Source organism: Akebia trifoliata, chromosome 14, assembly GCF_017979445.1.
Source record: "Akebia trifoliata isolate Shusen 1 chromosome 14, ASM1797944v1, whole genome shotgun sequence".
NCBI lineage: Eukaryota > Viridiplantae > Streptophyta > Magnoliopsida > Ranunculales > Lardizabalaceae > Akebia > Akebia trifoliata.
This window is the reverse complement of record NC_141388.1, coordinates 3,856,422-3,875,897: the sequence shown is the minus strand read 5'-3', so window position 1 is coordinate 3,875,897 and position 19,476 is coordinate 3,856,422. Positions and strand designations below refer to the sequence as shown.

At 34.1% G+C, this 19,476-nt stretch overlaps 1 protein-coding gene across 1 annotated transcript; it reads right to left on the bottom strand.

Moving 5' to 3' along the window:
- Positions 1–4,447: 4,447 nt before the first annotated feature.
- Positions 4,448–5,913, bottom strand: SOS5 (Fasciclin-like arabinogalactan family protein). Its single transcript, XM_086424005.1, has one exon. It carries the CDS (start codon positions 5,823–5,825, stop codon positions 4,554–4,556), a length of 1,272 nt encoding a protein of 423 aa, XP_086280131.1. The 5' UTR covers positions 5,826–5,913; the 3' UTR covers positions 4,448–4,553.
- Between the last annotated feature and the right edge of the window lie 13,563 nt (positions 5,914–19,476).

The window sequence follows — 19,476 nt, the reverse complement described above, 5'->3', positions numbered from 1 at the left end:
TTATATTTACAATAGGAAGCAAGCCTGATTTAAATTTTACGGGTACCTTAATGATAATTTATTTTTGAGAATTTTCATCTGAGAATATACTTAAATTTGTTTAGGCTTTATGATTTTCATATGTTCCATCGTAATGTGCTTTAATTTGTTCCAAACATTTCTAATTATTTCTCTTACGTCAACCCACAGTCAAGGCTCATCGTCAACTTGACCGTTAACATTTTTGGAAAAGGTCAGATTCCTAGAATTAGCTCCGATCTTCTAAGGATTATTGATGTGGTTTGTGGAGCCTGATAGTATTGGTCAACAAATTTTTTAAATATATTTTTGTAATTTCACTAATATTATGTAAAATCTTAGTTTGGTATCTTTGAGTATTTATATTTCTTGTTTTTGATGAAAAATTATAATGTATAATTGTAAATTTTCTTTTCATAGTAGAATTAATGTGATTCGTAGATGTACCTCAATCTTAAGATAATCACATAAAAAAATTTTGTGATTACATACTGTTTCTTATTTATTTTAAATCGTTTTCTAATTTCGATTGCACCTAGTTTTCTTAACAATTACAACACATTTTATGTGAACATTTAAAATTAATTGAATATCCAGATAATTTGATCTCCGATCAAACTATCATTAAATAAAGACTGGGTGCATGTAGTTATATAACCACCTTAACTATACAACATTAAAATGATATATTGTATCACCAAGCATTGATACAATTCAACCTAACTACCCCAACTACATGATCTATTGTGTACCACCATACATGATAGAGATTGATTCGCACAATTTGGATTGGATTTTGTGAAATTGAACCTCACGAAAGAGAGAATGACAAAAATCCATGTGAATCTAAATGAAGGGTTGTTGCCTCTACCTTCAATGCTTGCTCCCATCCGTGCCATTAATGCTTCTAAATAATATGGGTGGAGGGGTTGAAGCTCCATTACTTCAATTTGAAAAGTTTCGAACGTAAATTAGGTGAGTTGATTTGTTAGATACAAATATAAATATAAATATAATAAATCTATTAAAAGTAAGTTGGTATGGAAAATAGTTATATTTCTAGTTTGGTTTTTCTAAAAATATTTAAAAGTTCTATAAAAACATTTGTGCAATCAGTTATGTCTAATGAAATAATATTTAAAATAAGCATAATAATATTTATACTCATTTTATAAAATATGATCTGACATTGATTATGAAAAATTAAAAAAAGCTTTTAAAAGAGAGGGAGTCGCATGATCACAATTATTATGATTTCCACTCTAGAAAAGTATGGACCAACAAGTCAAAAAATATTCATTCCAAACCGGATTCAAAGTGACTCGACATCAATTAATACATATCTTTACTATTATAATGAGAGAAGACGGGTAAAAGTCGTTCAACACCAAAATTTCAATTTCAAAAATACTCCCACTTTAACATTTAAACTTAATATAATTATGACCATTTTAATTAAAAACTAAGATAATTGTAATCACATATCCTTATAATAACGTTGGTTAATTTTTAAAATTATAAAAATACATCCCCCCCCCCCTCTTTAATTAATATTTTAAAGAATAATACTGAAGTGACATCAAGATTGTATCTCATATCACATATCTTTACATGAAAGTATGTAGGAACTATAGATATTTTTCATCAAGATACAAGTCAAAAAGCATCTTACCTTATACACTTTCAAATCAGGATGTGCAATGTAAGGTACAATCTTGAGGTCACTCCAGCACGATTCTATTTTAAATTACAAATAAACTCTTTAGAGACATCTTTGTTATCACATGTGCCACCTTCTAGTCATATTTAAATTTAAACACAATTATTTATTTTTATAAATTAAATTAATAAATGACATAATAACAGAATCTTTTTATTTATTTATTTTCCAGTCCTGAATATTTAAATTCTTAAATGTTATTTATACATATAAGAGAAAACACAAACTGATCAAATCCATCAAATTTTTAAAACATTAAAATTAGTCATTCTCAACTGATCAAACATGTGTGGCTCTCTTCAGATTATTTTACCATAAAATGATGGGACCTTAGGTTATTGAACTCGCTCTTCATAATTAAATCAATCGAATCGCAAATAGATATGAATTTAATCAAATTTATTATAAGATTTATTTCAGGTATGTTATCAATAAAGTTGTGAATTCAATTGTTATGATTTGCTGAATTTTACATTTGGGTTCAAGGAATTCAATGTAGCATTAAAATGAATCGAAATTTAAAGGCACAACTCTAAATGCACATCTTCTTAATAGTTGTTAATAAAACATCTAAGAATGTCCATATGCTTTCTCTTTAAAGGCATCTTCAATCTCACTATAAATTTTAGTATCTTTTATATAAATGTAGGAGAATTCAGTCCATTTAATTCTTTTCATCGTCTTTTAACAATCACCCGCATGAACATTTATAAGAATCAACCTAGTTCTAGAATTAAATACTGGAATCTGAATTATGCAAATAAGGTGGGGCCAACTACTTGGGCTTTTTAATAATCAACATTTCTAATGTTAAATTTGATTAAGATGGAAAGAAAAATACAGGTTTTCTATGCTTATATACATTACTTATTACTTAATGCTATGTAAACGTAATAAACTTTTGTTCTCCCACGATACATCAAAGATCGAATTTGGCTTCTTTAATGACCTCAAACATTACCAAAATCCTATGTGGCATTGTCAACATATACGAAATCACCATAATTCAAAGGTAAATCTTAACGGGATTATGTTTTTCACTATGTTTCACATTGTAATGATGTGGTGGCAATAGATATACGTGTGAAAAGCATATATGATTATGTGCACGCGTCCTCGTCAGTGTAGTGTGAAACAAAGTAAAAATTGAAGTCACCAAAACGAGGACAAGCTTGGTGCTAAGGGGGAGGGAATGTTACGTGCATAAGAATGGGTCGGATACAGGAACAACAAGTTACGTGCATAAGAATGTGAGACCTCTATTTATAATTGTATTGCGAGGAAATACAACTATGGTTATGTGCATATCCCACGTCAGACTTGTGAGAATCATAGTAAATTCTTTTTGTCATTTGAACATTTTCCAACACTAATATGGACATTTATACATCCACATCAGCAATGAGAGAATCGATGTCCACATAACCATAGATACTTTCCACTCTTATTTCGATGAAAATCATTTATGACCATGGTTTTTAAACTTGGTATCGCGTCTTGTCTCGTTCAACTCCGATACCAAGTCGTCTCGAACGAGTTTTTCGATACGTTTGAGACGTCTCGTGAGATAACTGAAAAAAATATAACGTGAGACATAAAACTCGATCAAAAAAATGACTTTGTGAGTTAATCTCACTCAACTCTGATATCGAGTTAACTCGGATGATACGTCTCGGTCTCGGACGAGTTTAAAAACCATGTCTATGACTCCCTACTTACATCCACGTCCGCAATGGGAGAATCAATGACCATTTTAATGTTACTTCATCATTTTTCTTGAAGATATTTCAAGTCGTTGAATTCTACCATTTTCTCATTAGAGGCAACGCCGCGTGGATTGACAAGCAGGAGTTTGAAAGAAGAAGAACAGTGGGGGAGAGTGAAAATTTGGTTAACGACGATAATGCCCCTTAAAGTTTCTCAAATTACTCCAAGCAACCATCATGAAGAGACAATGCAAATAAAAGCTGATGCCACGTGTGTTACCAACAACATAAGTGAATCCATAGGAGGGGAAAGTGAATCGAGCGCACATTAGAAAAAAAAAAGCGCTCATTTTATGAAATTTCAGCAAAAAGTCATTATTTTAGAACTGAGAGACACGCGTAGCATACTGCGCACATTAGCGAAAAGTTAAATGAGTCTGGTTCAAGAAATCTGAACGCTTATTTTATTTTTCCATTTTTTTGGAAGAATTTCTGATCGTCTCCTTCAATTTCCCATCGAATTTAGAAGACAAAAGACCAGTTCAAGTCTCGATCCCAAATTATTGGAACAAAGCACAGATGGGCAATTGGGTCATTTAGGATTCCAGATCGTTCCCTAGTTTCTTCTCCGATTGAATTTGTAAGAAAAATTGCAGATTTCCTGCTCTGGGAAACCCTTCAAATGGAAAAAACAATTCAAAGTTGAAAACTTTATCGTCGGTTACAGCAGAAAGGAGAACCAAAAAGAAATAGAGGTCAGAAAAGAACAAAAATGGACAATTGATTCCTGACTCCTTCCTCATCGTTAGGATTTGCAGAGAAATTTATACAAAATCTTCCTTCTTCTTTTTTTCTTTCACCCGTACAGTAAAAAACAGAATCCATTTCAAGATCTTTAAAGTAACAGAACTGATTCATCTGAGATAGAGAGGAAAAAATTGATCTTTTCGTTCTCAAATTATTCCAATAATACCCAATTAATATCTTCCCCCAAAACCCAGAAGAAAAAAAAATGCTGCTTTGCAGCCAAATTCAATTCCCCGTATAAGAAAACCAAATCCCACAACCAAAAATTAAAAATTTAAGATGAAAAAAAAAGGATAATAGTCTCATACCAATACATACAACCCTATACAAAAAAGAGTAACAGCAATGAAGGTTCTGCTTTCTCCATTAATGGCCGCACTCGTTCGGATAGCTCCGCGAAAACTCGGTGGAGAAGACAAATGGGTTTGTGGACTCTCTAACCCAGGTGAATTTTCCGGTGATAATGAATTCTCTGGAGGCGAAGCACCAGCCATCATTCCATTACTAGACCTACTCATAGCCGTTGATTCCTTCTCGAAAATTTCTTTTGGTAACAAAACCCTCGAAACAGCGAAAATCGCAACTGGGTTTTGGTCAAAAACCGTCTGAGTTATCGAAGCTTGAACGATTCCTGTATCAATCGCTACTGAACCATTAACCCTCGAAATGTTCAAAGTAAATCTTCCTGCCCCTTTGTCCTCTGTTGCTAATGTTGGCTGCACAGGATTCACAATCGACTCCAAAGAACCTAATGGATAGTAAGAATGTAGAACATGAAACTTCAAAACCACAGCTTTTCGATCCGCTTCTAAAGATTGTAACCTCACTGTTGTTGGAAGATCAGCAAAAGCGTCGTCTGTGGGAACAAACATCGTTATTCCAGCACCAGCTTCATCAGCTTCGAAATCCTCTGCGACACCTGACGCCGCTAACATCGATGCAGCGACGTTAAAATTATGCCCATCGATTAAAACCCTAGTTATGTTCAACCCCAAAGGTGGTCGATTCTCTGAGGCCATTAAATCAAACCCATTAGGGACAAGAAGGGAATTAACAGTAAAGATGCTGACGTTGTATGGAAGATTTTTTATTAAACTGAGAATCGTGACATTTAACGGAGAGTTATAAGAAACAGGGGAATGGATGTAGATGGTTCCGTCAATGGGGTTACGTGTAACGTTAACGGCGCCGAAATTGTTGCTGGCGCGGCCGGTGGTTTGGAAGAGGGTGGTGATGAGTTCTCCGGTGGACGGAATCAGACTGAGCTCGGACCAGGAGAGGTACTGGAGGAGGACGTGGTAACGGAGAACGTCAGCAATGTTGGAGGGAGAGGAGCGGTGGGTCAGATCGGAGGAGCGCAGAAAGTTATTGGGGACGGCTAGAAGGGTGAGGGATGACCGTTGGGTCAGATCCTGGGCGACGTAAGTTGAGGTGAGGAGGTTATTGAAGTCAGAGAGATCAGGGTAAGAAGAGAGAAGAGTGGTGATGTTGATCGCGAAAATGGGGGATGACCGGAAAAGAAGCAAACTTGTGAGGAAGATAGGGGTAAAATGGGAAAATAAAAGTATAGCCATTTTAGTTCTCTGAGAGAGAGAGAGAGAGAGAGAGTGAGAAAGTGAGAGAGAGCAGAAGATTGGGTGTGTGTGAGGGGCTGATGGAATATTTTTTTTTTAATTTTTTTTAATTTTTAGTGGAGAGTAGAGAGATATAAATTTGTTTTTTATTTTCTGTAATTTTTTTTCTTGTGGTGGGTCCGGGCTAAAAGGGTGCTTTGCTGGTGGACTAAGTTACGACAAAGAAACACCGTCAAGTGATGGAATTTTTTGCCACGTGGACCAATATAGTAAAGTCTTGCGATGATCTTGACAACAAATGTTCCTGGCATTTTCTTTATTTACGAAACGTGCCATATTTTGTTGAGAATTTAAGTTGCCACGTGTCAATAATTAAGTGCCTCTAGTTTCTTAAAATCACTTTTCTAGCTTCAAACAATGTCTACAGTTGAGATTTGTGACGAAAAATACAGCTTTCATAGATCACTACTTGTTTTCCTAGAGATTTATTTAGCAAATCTATAGAAAATTACCCACATTTCAACAGTTAGGTTTAATAGAGAGTCTCAAACATCATTTGAGAGTAGTATTTTCTTTTCCTAAAGTGCGCATTATTTGGTTTTGGTTCATAGAGGAATATCTCCTGTCCCAAGTCCCAAGGTTACCATCGTGTATGCTAGCTGTGGACCCAAAAGTTGTTGATTATCTGATTGTAACCGTTCGATCTTCAGACTTTTTTTAATTTTCTTTTAATTTTTATCTTTAATTTTATTTTTGTAAGAGATCTAATTTTTTAGAATTCTCTTTAATTTCATCTTTTACTTTTACCAACTCAACTCGTTTGTATGATTTGCAATTGATATTTTGCCGTATGCTGCATTTGGTCTCTTGATGGATCCCAATCAAATGGAGGTATCTCCTACAAATTTTCCAACTACTAATTTTATTTTATAAATCCCATACGTAATAGTTATATAAAAACTAGCAAATGATACATGTGGATGATATTTCTTATAAAGCATTAGGAGGTGACATGTGGCACATTAGAATCTAGGAAAAGAAGAGAATACGTGTCGAAGTTCTTCATCTGATCCATACCAAATAGGGATGATCGGGATGATGGTGAGGTTCAAACCAAGGAAAAAGTGAATCTCAATAGATCAGATTCAAAAGGCCAGCACGATGAAAGAGGATTTAGATAGTCAAATCCTTGAAAAATCAAGGATTTGATTATGATGAAAGTGGAGATTTGCCAAGTGAATGGAAGATCTCAAAATAAAAGGGATGGACAAATGTGGAATCAAGGCTAGATATATTCCTAGTGAGAAAAAACTAGTAAAACAGATAAAGATGAATTTAGAAAGAGGATCAAGAAAGATCCTAAGGTTCGAACGCTATAAATACATGGTAATGAGCACAAAAGGAATGAGATTCTCCCCCTCTAAACTTGGTACTTCTTTATTTTGTATTAAGATTTTGATTTGGATGTCGAAGATGTATTGTTGTAGACAGATCCAGGAGTATAGGAGGATGAGATCACTAGCAATGGCTGTAAATCCCTAATTAGTGCAAAGTTTTGCATCTACAATACACAATGCGCACAATTGTGATTCGATGTCCCTCCTATAAAAATAAAAATCCCTTGTCTCACAGGAAAATGAAAAAAAAAATAATGGTTTGGATCTTTTTTTATCTTTTTGTTGCATGCTATCCAATCTTCTTCTTCAATCCCAAATTCAATAGAGTATCTTCTTTTGTTATTTTGATTTATTTTCTTTAGTTGTTTTGATTGCATATATTTGTCTTCAAAAGTTTACTATATATAATTTGGGATCCCTACTTGTTGCATGTTAGTTTGATCATATAGTGACATGTATCGACATGGGACCTTCGTTTCTGTGAAGATCATGGAATATCAAATTGTGTGCGACTTCAATGAATGTGCTATACTTTTTAGGCAAACTTATGTCCATTTATGTTACAAAATATCCAATTTTGTGAACTCGACAATCATGACGCAAGGTACTACACCTTCTTTTGGGATACAAAAATCTAACTCAAGCTTGTCAGTCGAGCAAAGGGATCATTTGTGTAATTTTTCCTTGGTATTATACTTCAAATGAGCATGTCCTTTCTGTCAATGTATCCAGATCAGTACGATTTTCTCTTGTTTCACAATAAATATTGGATTATTGTCACTTTAATATGGTTAAAAAATGCCTTTGTTGTACAATTCCAAAACTTGGGTGAGAAAATGTGATACTATCTATTACATGTTACGAAGAGAGACAAAACAGTGGCGAACATAAAATAATAAAATAAAAATGCAATCACATACAGAAAATATAGATATTCTACATGATTTCTTTAAGATTGAGATACATCCATAGATCCACACCGATTCCTCTATGAAAAGAAAACTCATTGTTATAGATATATACCCTTTTATCGAATAAAGATAAATACATACCCTTAGAAATTATAAAATATCCCTTAGATTGTTTTTTTTGTTTTTTTTAGGGGGGGCGGGGGGGACTCCGCCATTGAAACCCCACCTTTTGTGCAACGGGGTCGTTGGCCCCCCTACGACCCATATTAAGCTCAACTCTAAACTCGACTAACTAAGAATTGTAGAAAAATAAACACTAATCCTTCCTGACCAATACCGTGAGCCTCAACATGCCATAACATTTTGTTCAAGAGCTATAAAAAGAAGAGTCCAAATCGTATGCACCTAGGGTGGACGATTGAAGCCCTCCTCCCACATCCCCAATACACACCACGTAAGCCATAATCCAAGGAACTAGCACCTAAAATATCTCTTTTTATAAATTTCCTTGGGTTACGACTCACATGATGTGTATTGAGGGGGGGGGGGGGGGGAGCGGATCCTGTATAGCACACAGTTCCTGTAGTAACCTTGTGGCATATTTTAAACGATTGGAAGACTGACACATCAATGATAAAATTAGATCTCACACTTAAAATCTGAGGGAGTTTAGTAGCTGTTCATTTTTAAAGACATGGATCTTCATCAAAAAACTTATTTATTTATTTTTTTAATCAGATCTAAGTGATGAACACAAAAGGTTGAGATGTTAATTTTTTTTTTTTTTTAAATACCTTTCTCTCAACCGTTTAAAGTGTGCTACAAGGTTGCTACAGGAATTGTGTGTTATAAAGGATATGCTTCTGCATTGAGGGTGTGGGAGGAGGGCTTCAATCCTCCACCCTGGGTGCAAACAATCCACACCTTGAAAAGAAAAATAGAGATTAAGCTATGCAAAAAGATCATAATCGATTATTCAAACTCTAGGTATCAAGGAAGGTGGCTAACAACATTGAAGAAAGCCGACTATGAGATGTGGAGAGGGATGAGTGCCTTCTTACTTACATATTAAAATAATGAATATTAGCCATTCAACCCAATGGGGTCCTTATTATATCTCAATCATTTGAACATAATTCCAACTCATCGTCCTGTGATATAAAAGTAGGTCCCACCAGTAAAATGTCATTAATTCCAGCTCATCCTCGTGCTCTCAAGGTGGCAACAAGATGTATCTCTCGGTGAAAGCTAAAAAGATACACCTTGAAGACCATGAACAAGATCAATTCTAGAAAAGACAAGATGAAAGAACATTACTTTAATTCAAGAACCATTAAAGTATATTTTTCCCCTTTTAATGTGTCGGAAGATCATCTACGCCTTTAACTCATTGCTTATTAGTGTTTTGGGTTGAATATGCTACTATTGAGATTATACTTCCTCTGGTCGTCATTGTATACATCTTTTACACTTCTTCAATATTCTATTCTGATGTTCAAGTTAATTTTTAATTTAATAAAAGGTAATGCTAACGTCCAACACTTCATGAGGATGTTAGTATCGTCCACCACTTTTTTTTTTTTCAATAATACATTTTCTTATTTTATTTTTTAGTGAAAAAAGATAATGATGTATTGATCTTTTACACGATAAATACTTATTTACATAATAAATATTATTTCCATTTAAGTATTTTGAATTAAATATTTTTTATTGTAAATACTTTGACAATAAATGACAACATAATAAATGTATTTATTAATAGCATAATAAATGTATTTATTGGGTAAAAAACTAATAAATCCTCATCTTCTTCACTAAAAGACAAAATGAGGATGAGTATTATTAGAAAAAAAGAGTGTTAGACAATGCTAATACCCCTATAGAACATTGGGTCTTATCTGACGGACTAGTCTACTAGGCATTGGTCCAATCCACATAACCCTTTGCCAAGTAAGTCAGGAGGCTTTGGAGATTCGAACACATGATCAAGGGCAAGTCCCTTCTCATAAAGGCAGGATGCATCATTTCTTTGCTTATTTTGAAAAATACATTTCTCGTTTTTATACAGGGACTAAATTTCCAAAGAGTCATTCTATATATATTTTTTCTTTTAAGCTTTTTAGAGCAAGATCAAGTGCACCAAATGATAATGTGAGGGTACTTTTTTCTTTTTTTTTTTTGAGCCGCGCTTGAGTGACTTCAAGATTGAACCTCTAATTGCACATTATGTGGAAGTATGCAGGATTCATAGACGCTTTTCATTGAGATATGAATGAAAAATTCAACGGTTTATACACACTTCTACATCAGGAAAGTGCGATGTGAGGTTCAGTCTTGTGGTCACTGCATTGTTTTTCTTTCTTGGTTAGTGATATTGCCATGCGTGTTATTTATATTGCCAAGGCCAAACCTGTATAAAAAAATGGCGAAGAGCAACGTTGCTTGCAATTGGAATTTTAAACTGTTCAACCCATCAACGTCATTTTTGCGCCTCATATGACAAAACTTACTTGTCAATATCGTGTCCCTTCTTTTACCGTTAAAGTTAACTTATACTCATGAAGCCCCCTGCATTTTAATTTTGTTTCTGTACTGTATTTTAGAAGGGAAGTTACTAATTAGGAAAAATTACTTGAAGGACCCTGGAGGAAGGATTTATTTCTAACTAGTCCCTAAGTTTACAACTTCTCTTAATAATTCATTTAGTTAAAAAAAATCTTCCTAATCAGGACCTAAACCCTATTCCCCGCATTTCTCACTATTGAAATGTTAAAACTGCACTAATCATTCAAACTCACCATTTTTGTTAAAAAAAATGGATTTCTGACATTCTAATCGAGTTTCAAAGACTCTATTCCAATATTTAAGAATTCAGGAAGGAAAAAAGAAGTCATTTTCAAGAATTTTGAAAAAGTATATAAAAAGCTAGGATTTTTTACTTTATGTTTTTTTTATTTTTTTATTTTTTACTTCATTTTTTAATGAAAATTGATCAAGGATGGTCCTTTTCGTTTGAAATAATCTACACAAGTTATTATGTAAAAATTTTAATCAATCTTTTCATGTATTTTAGTTGGACCTTTTTTATAATTTCTCTGCTTTTCCTATGTATTGGGAGATTACTAGAGTAGCTAATTTTTTTCACTTCCTTCCTTAATGGTAATCGTGAGTAGGGGTGCAACTTAATTCGGTTCAAACCGAGAACCGAACCAAACCGTGAGATTTGGATTGGTTTGGTTCGGTTTAAATTAGTTTCGGTTCGATTTCGGATTTAAAAAATAAAGAACCGATGAATTCGGTTCGGTTCTCGGTTCAGGTAATATAAAAAACCGAACCAACCCGAAAACCGAATTAATAATATTTAAAATAAAATATTAAATTTAAATTTAATTTTTAATTATTTTTATTAAACTTAATTTCTCTCTCTCTCTCTCTCTCACGCTCGATCGTCTCTCTCGTCTCGCTCTGCCACTCGCTGCCACCGCCACCGTCTGCCACCGCTACCGTCTGTTAGTACCACCGTGTCTCTCACTCACTCTCTCTCTACTATCTCGCTCTTGCTCGCTCGTCTCTCTCTCGCTCACCCGCTCGTCTCTCTCGCTCGCTCGTCTCGTCTCTGCGATCCGCTACCAGTGCCACCATCTCTCTCTCTCTCTCTCTGCAATTTGCTGCCAGTGACTGCCAGCGACTCGACTCTGCGACCTGCTGCCAGATCTTGCCGCCGGCTCGTTTCTGCCACCTGCTGCTAGACCCTGCCACCGGCTGGTCTCTACGACCTCTCTCTGCGGCTGAGACTTGCGGCAGCGTCCTGAGGCTGCGACCGACGAGAGGTTTTCCTCCATCTCTATCTCTCTCTCGGCTGCGATTGACGACCAACCCATAAAATCGAACCGAACCAAACCGAATTAAGATCGGTTTGGGTTGGTTCGGTTCTGAAAGAATTCGGTTCGATTTTGGTTCTTATATAATGGAACCGATCTTGATCGATTCGGTTCTAATTTTGTTCTAACCCGAACCAACCCGAACCGAATTGCACCCCTAATCGTGAGGTTAGATTTTTTACGTGAGATCATCCTTCTTAACAATCACAAAAGGCTTGTTTATGGAGATGTGTGACTTGTCTTCTATTGGGTATTCTCTTATTGTGTAATGATTTCCTGACGTCCCCTCTGGCACTCCCATCACAAAATTGTAGATAAGTTGCCTCAAGATATATATAATCATAATTATTTTTATTGAGTATCCCGAGACAATTGATCTATGACTATGATGGGGACATAAGGGGGACGTGCATTAGAGGGGGGGTATCATATTTTCATGTCTTTATCTTTTTTTATCTAGTTTGATTGATGTCTGCATAGTCCCATTTTACCTTTTTGGAAAGAAAAAGATTTAAAAGACTGTATAGAGAAGATGAGTGATCCACCTTATTTATATTGCTGACTTTTGATCTTTATGATCCAATCTCTTTTATACCCTATTTAGCTACACTTAAAAAATTAAATTTTATTTTATTTTTGAAAGTTGAAAAATTTTATAAAAGAATGTTTAGATTAATTTTAAAAAGTAAAAAAATCTTTATTTTTTAATATGTAAAAGAATAATGATTTTCTAATTAGAAAGTCTTCACTTGACTGATGTGATATGGATACAGAATCATAGATCTATTTTCTCGAGATACACAACTATAAATCCTCATTAAAAGATGTACTTTCTACTTAAAAAATCAGTATTTTATGCAAAATGAAATTATTTTCTACTTTCTAAAAATTATTTTTTACAAAACTAATTTTTATATTCAACTTTGTATCCAAAAAGGGTCTCAACATCAATGAGATACCAAAATGAATTAGCTACTTAACCCTAACCAAATCTAAAGACATTTTTTATTATTGTTGTGATTTATGCATTATAAGATTCACTCACTTTCCTGACTAACATAATGAGTAAAAAGGCTTTACTAAGCCTAATCCACCATCTAAAAAACCTCGAGATGCTTAAAACAAGACTTAAGGATTTTTTAAGAATCTCGATGACTTGTTTTACAAATGTCGAGCTCTTTTAAATGGTGGATAAGGCTTAGTAAGTCCTTTTTCCCTCACTATGCTAGTAAGGCAAGTTGGACTCTCCTAATATTTGGGTTAAATTAAAAAAAAAAAAAAAAAACACACACAAATGTGTTGGGTTAAATCCATGTCTTGACCTTGGATTCCATGGAATTTTACTATACGATTATTATCTAATAGAATATATGCACACCCAACCGGTTTGTTTTACTCGTGCCATCGTTTCGGATCATGTGATTTGCAACATGAGTTTGGTTTGGATCCTATGGTGTGGATTCTTGGATAGATGGATCATGGATTTCAGTTCATATATTCAAATTATGACAATGATTTAGGTTCTACTTGGAGCACATTTTTATGTCCATAAAATCTAACAATTATACAATTGATATATTTTTATTTTTGGAACATCATTCAGATAATAAATTGGGGAAAATGATTTTTATTTATTTATTGGTAAGTTAAGGTTAGACTGTCCCTCCCTTTTTATTGATTCACTGCTTACAAGAAATATCCTCCAATAAAATTATGTTTTCAGTATCCCGAGTTACACAAAATTATCCATATATAGCTCTAATAACCCCTAACGTTATATCAAAATCATTGTATTACAAACGCTTAAACTCTAAAATTTGCAAAATCAAAGAATTTATTTCATGTGAATTAATAAAGAGATTGAGCCATCTTGGAAGTAAGTAGAACTAGTGAACGAGATCCAAAAGATCAAAACTTAGGGGTTGTTTGTTTAACGCTGATTTTAGTACTTAATGCTGAATGCAATTCAGCTTTAGCAATCAACACGTTTGTTTACTCCACATTTTCAGTACTTATTGCTGAAAAATAAGTGAAAAGCATTAAGTGAACTTGGATTACTTAATTTTGAAGCGGTAAGCATCGGTCTTTTTCAACACGGACAAGTATGTCCTTATACTTGAAATAATATTACCTCTTATGTCCTATGGATAATGATATAAGCACCCCACAAATTAATAAGGCAACCCACACCAATTTTATCTCTCTCATATTTTCTCTCTCATCTACGTATTTAAATAATATTAATTCAAATTAAAATATAATATTAATTCAAATTAAAATATATTAATTTAAATTAATAAAAAATAATATTAATTCAAATTAAAGAGAGAGAAAATTTCGATCCTTAAAGGGTCGAAATTTTCTCTCTCCTCCACACATTTAAATAATATTAAATATTTCAAAAAAATAAAAGAGGAGAGAGAAATTTCCTCTTTCCTTTTTTATTTTTTTGGAATATTTAATATTTAATTTTTAACGAAATATTTATATTTAATATTCTCTCTCTCTTTAATTTGAATTAATATTATTTTTTAATTTGAATTAAAAAAATTTAAAATTTACTTTTTTAATGATGTAGAGGAGAGATAATTTGTTCAGCTAGGTTCCCAAAACGAATTTAATTAAATTTAGTATTTTTTATTAAATAATTTTTATTTTTGGATTTTATTAATAATTTTCCTTTAAACATACAACTTTTGAAAAGGGTAATATAGTCAATTTACCAGTTTTCAACATTAAGTAACAAACATATATGTGATTACAGTGCTTAATTTGAATCAGTTTAACACAATTCAGATCGGTAAACAGACAACAATTTCAACACTTAAATTCAGCACTTATACAGTTTCAGCAATTATAATCATTCAGCACATATTTGTTCAGTTTAACAAACAACACCTTAATAGGATCAAATCGAAAATCAAATTAATTGAAGGATTATTTTCAGAGATTTTTAAAGCAAATAGATCCTAATGAAACTTCCATTGATCCCTAGAAAGCTTCTAACGATCTATTTGTTTTAAGATTCGAAAAATCTCATAATATTTGTTTCTTCAGCATAAGATCATCCTGAGGTGGGCCACATGGGCCCTTGTAAGATAACTATTTATTTAAAGCTTTCACACATGCTCCCAAGTTGTGTTCCAGTCACTTAAGTTTCAACCCTTGCCAATGGGTAGGGGTGCAACTTGGTTCGGTTTAGAGTAAAATCAGAACCGAACCGACTAAGATTGGTTCCATTATATGAAAACCAGAGCCGAACCGAATTATTCTAGAACCAAACTAATCCAAACCGACCTTATTTCAGTTTGGTTCGATTCGGTTCCATGGGTTGTCAAGGAAGAGCAGCAGCTTAAGAGAGAGAGGGGAACCTGTCGCAGTCTTAGGTGGCACCGTCGGAGGACGCAACTGCAGGACGCATCGTATTAGATTTCTCACAAACCCTTTGCTTCTGTAACCATCGAAAACTCATCAAACATTGAAACAATCAAACCTGTTTTTGATGAATCAAAGGGATCATCTTTAGATAGCTATGGAGAAACCTAGTTGAAATACAACACTCTTGAGAGAGAGAGAGAGATGAACCTGTCCTAGCCTCACGTCGCAGCGTCGTAAGACGCACCGTAGCAACGTCGTAGCCGTAGGTCTCATTGTTGCAGGACACAGCCCCAGGTCTCACCACGCAGGTCGCGCCCGGAGAGAGAGAGAGAGGTGAGGTAGTTGGTAGCAGCCGCAGGTCGCAGAGACGACAGAGAAAGAGACGAGAGAGAGAGAGACGAGGGTTCGGTTAGGTTTTGTAAAAATAAAAAATAAAAAATAAAAATAAAAATTTAATTTTTATTTTAAATTAATATTATTCAATTTTCGGTTTGGTTCGATTTTTAATATTACTTAAACTGAGAATCGAACCGAATTATCGGTTTTTTATATTACTTAAACCTAAACCGAACCAAACCAATCCAAATTGTACGGTTTGGTTCGGTTCTCGGTTTGAACCGAATTAAGTTGCACCCCTACCAATGGGCATGACTCTAATTTGGGTTATTATTATTATTATTATTAATATTTCAATTAACTTAGTTCCAAATTTATGGGGGAAAAAAGAAAAAAAAAATTAGTTGAATATTCAAACAATTGAATTACGATTCACTAGTACTTCCTCTTATTTTTCTAATTAAACACAAAAAATATTAAATTCACCAATCCTATTTTAATTAGAAATAATGTGGTAGGTTGAAGGTTATTTTTATATGGTTAAGAACACTGTATGATAAATAAAAAAATGGTGTGTAGGTGAGAGCAGATCTAGATTAGAGGAAAAAAATAACATTTTTTATTAATTAAATAAATATTTGATGATAGATGGTCAGTTAAACTTTTAAATTTAAAGAGTTGTGATAAACTGATACTCGTTTTTGTGCACTCTTTTCATAGAACTGCAGATCATTTACGTCAGGATACGCATGGACAAAGATTTATGACTTTGTGAAGTGTCCGATTAGAGTGTATAAAAAAGAGTATCAAATTATAACTATTCAAATTTAAATTAGAGATTTTGTTATTTTGATAATATGGTATTTTTGCTAAGAGTAATGTTGCAGTGACCAGGAAGTGTGCATGAACCATGTATACTTTTTCACTCGTATCTCGATAAAAAGCATTTATGATTCATGCTCACTTCCCCGTCATGGGTGTGCGATACGAGGTGTAATCTTGAGATCAATTTAGCATTATTAGATTTAGATGTTGAGGCAATGGCATTTTAGTAAAATATCAGATTAAAGAAGGCTATTTTCATGATATAGAGGTGTACCTTGCCAAACTGTTTTCCTTCTTTAAAAATAAATAAATAACGAAGGTGACGCAGACATGCAAAGTCGAGAGATCCAATGGTCTTACAGTGAGCGACAGCTGCGCTTGACAATCATTCTAGCCGTTTAGACGTTGACACTTTTGTTTTTTCTTTTTATCATAAATAAATTTTTTTTTTTCTAAATGTTTGAAAGTATGAATTGAAACGAAATCCTATATACTAAGTTGGGAGAAATCTAATAAAAATGAAGCGTAATTAATGGGGGAGCAGGGACCACGTGTTGGATAGTAATGATATTCGTATGTAATCCATCACCTTCAAATCCTAATCATGATGCTTCCCATGCTTTTGTTGAGGATGGTGGGACCCATTCCCAATCTTAATTACTTCATTTAGGAAATTAAACTGTTGGCGTAAATTACGCAGATTGGTTCGGGTCAGGAGTCCAAACCCAATCCCAGTTGGTTGGTTTGGTTGTTGTGTGCAATTGTGCAAGTGAGAGATATATCAGGAACCCATAGACTGACGACCCTGAGAGAGACCAAGAATGCAGACTATACTTGAAATTTTGTCCCTTAATAATTTAAAATCATATGTGAAAGCCTATCTAGAGTGTAGACGATTGTCGGCCAACTCTAAACTTCTTGTCGAATTCGGATCTTCATCAGTTGATACAACCCTCTATGATATTGTATGGTGGGGGCCTCTTCAACACACGACATTGCTTTTTTTTCAACCAACAATGTCAATTTATGCATCAATCTCAAGATGAACATTGGGCTGTCTAGTGAACCGAGTTTTGAATTGTCAACCTTATCCATTTTTTAAAATACTAATTGGCAAGTTATATAGAACGAATGGCTCGTGTAAATAGTGTACAACAATTTATTTAAGGAGAAATATTTTTGTCCACATAAAAGTCAAATATGATGTTTCACATAATCAATAGACGGACACATGTATTCAAGGCATCGCCAATTTACTAAAATACTCACATTAAGGATGCCCTCAATACACATGGTGTCCTATGATTAGTCATGCCATTTGGAAGAAAAAATACAGCTTCGACAACTTATAATTCTTGTGCTAAAAAGATTATGGTGGTGAACTGGTATGTTGCCCTTTAAATTGAAGTTAAGAAGGTAGTCCTGGATGATTTGGAAAGTTTAGTATCTCTCTATTTATGCGTGGTAGTCTCTATTTGTGCTCACAACACATGCTTTTATATTATGAGTCATGCTGGGGTAACATTGAAATGTACATCGGATTCTGACATTTTCCTGTGGTGGTGCACACATAACCATAGATGCTTTTCACTTGTATCTCGATGAAAAGCATCTATGGTTATGTGTGCACCACCACATCAAAATGTACGATTGATGTACATTTTAAGATTACTTCAGCATTATCCTTATCTTATTCATTATTAATAGTATAGGGCTGTTTTGGTAATTATTTATTTTATTGCACATTCTTTTATTGAATTTAACTTAATATCCTTGTTTTAGATTCCTTTGAACTTGTCTTTTACTTAAGGTTCATTATAATGGTATGCAATTCCGAACTAATAAATGATTAATGCTCGTAGATTGTAAGTTCAATATCCAATATGAGCATTAATTCCCCAAGGACCACTCGTGAGGGCGCACCCTCACTTACCTAGTGCCTGTGATGTGTGGGTGTTGCACGTTTCCCAAGATTAGTCCTTGGACAATATCTTGGTCTATGGACTGGACAAAGCCCAGATACAAGCCTGGTCCACTATCTAAGGGATCATAAAAAGGTATAGTAACAATTTTGGTAAAAATAAAAAAATGCACAAATGGATAATTTTATCGTTTAATTATTCATTTTTCTTATAAGGGTATAGATTTAAAAATGCGTCGGAGACTCTTAGTCGACAATTTTGACAAAATATCCATCAATTACAGGTGGGCCGATGTTTGTGAGAGGTCTGGTTTGGTAGCTCAGCAACGCTAACCTATTAAATAGTTCCTAAAAGTGGTTCAACATTCAAATGTTTGGACTTTGGAGAAAGTTGGAGTACGTAATATTCTTTCCGTGTTCCAGTTTCTATACGACAGCACAGCACAACACAACACGAGTACATGTTCAATATGGTCAAGAAGTCAACCAAACTAGATGATCAAACCGTCAATAGTTATTAGATTTTCCCACATATTAATCCCATATTTCTGATCCTTATTTGTACTTAAAGAAATCTTAAGTGGACTCATCCAATGGTTGATCATCATCTGTACTTTCTCATGTTAGTTAAATAATAATGCAGCATGTGGGGTGGGGAAAAGGCTTTCTTCTTTTCTGGACCGTCTGTCCGAACTTCTTCTCTGGAGATTCTTGCTGCTTTGTACCTTATGGATGGTTGATTCTTGATAGTGTGGTTGTCCACATCACACGCTTAATCTTCTGAGCAACGCAGGGATTCAATTTAAATTGTTGCGTCAGTAAAGAATAATTTTAAAAGAGAGTTTCTATTGCCATGCCAACTTTTGCTAACGCCACCCCAAGATGAGTACTACGATTTACATATGAATTGGGATGGCATTAGCAAAAGTTGGTGTGGCAATAGAATCTCTCTTAAAAAACTCATGGATTACTTGATTTGAGACATTTACAAAAAGGTTT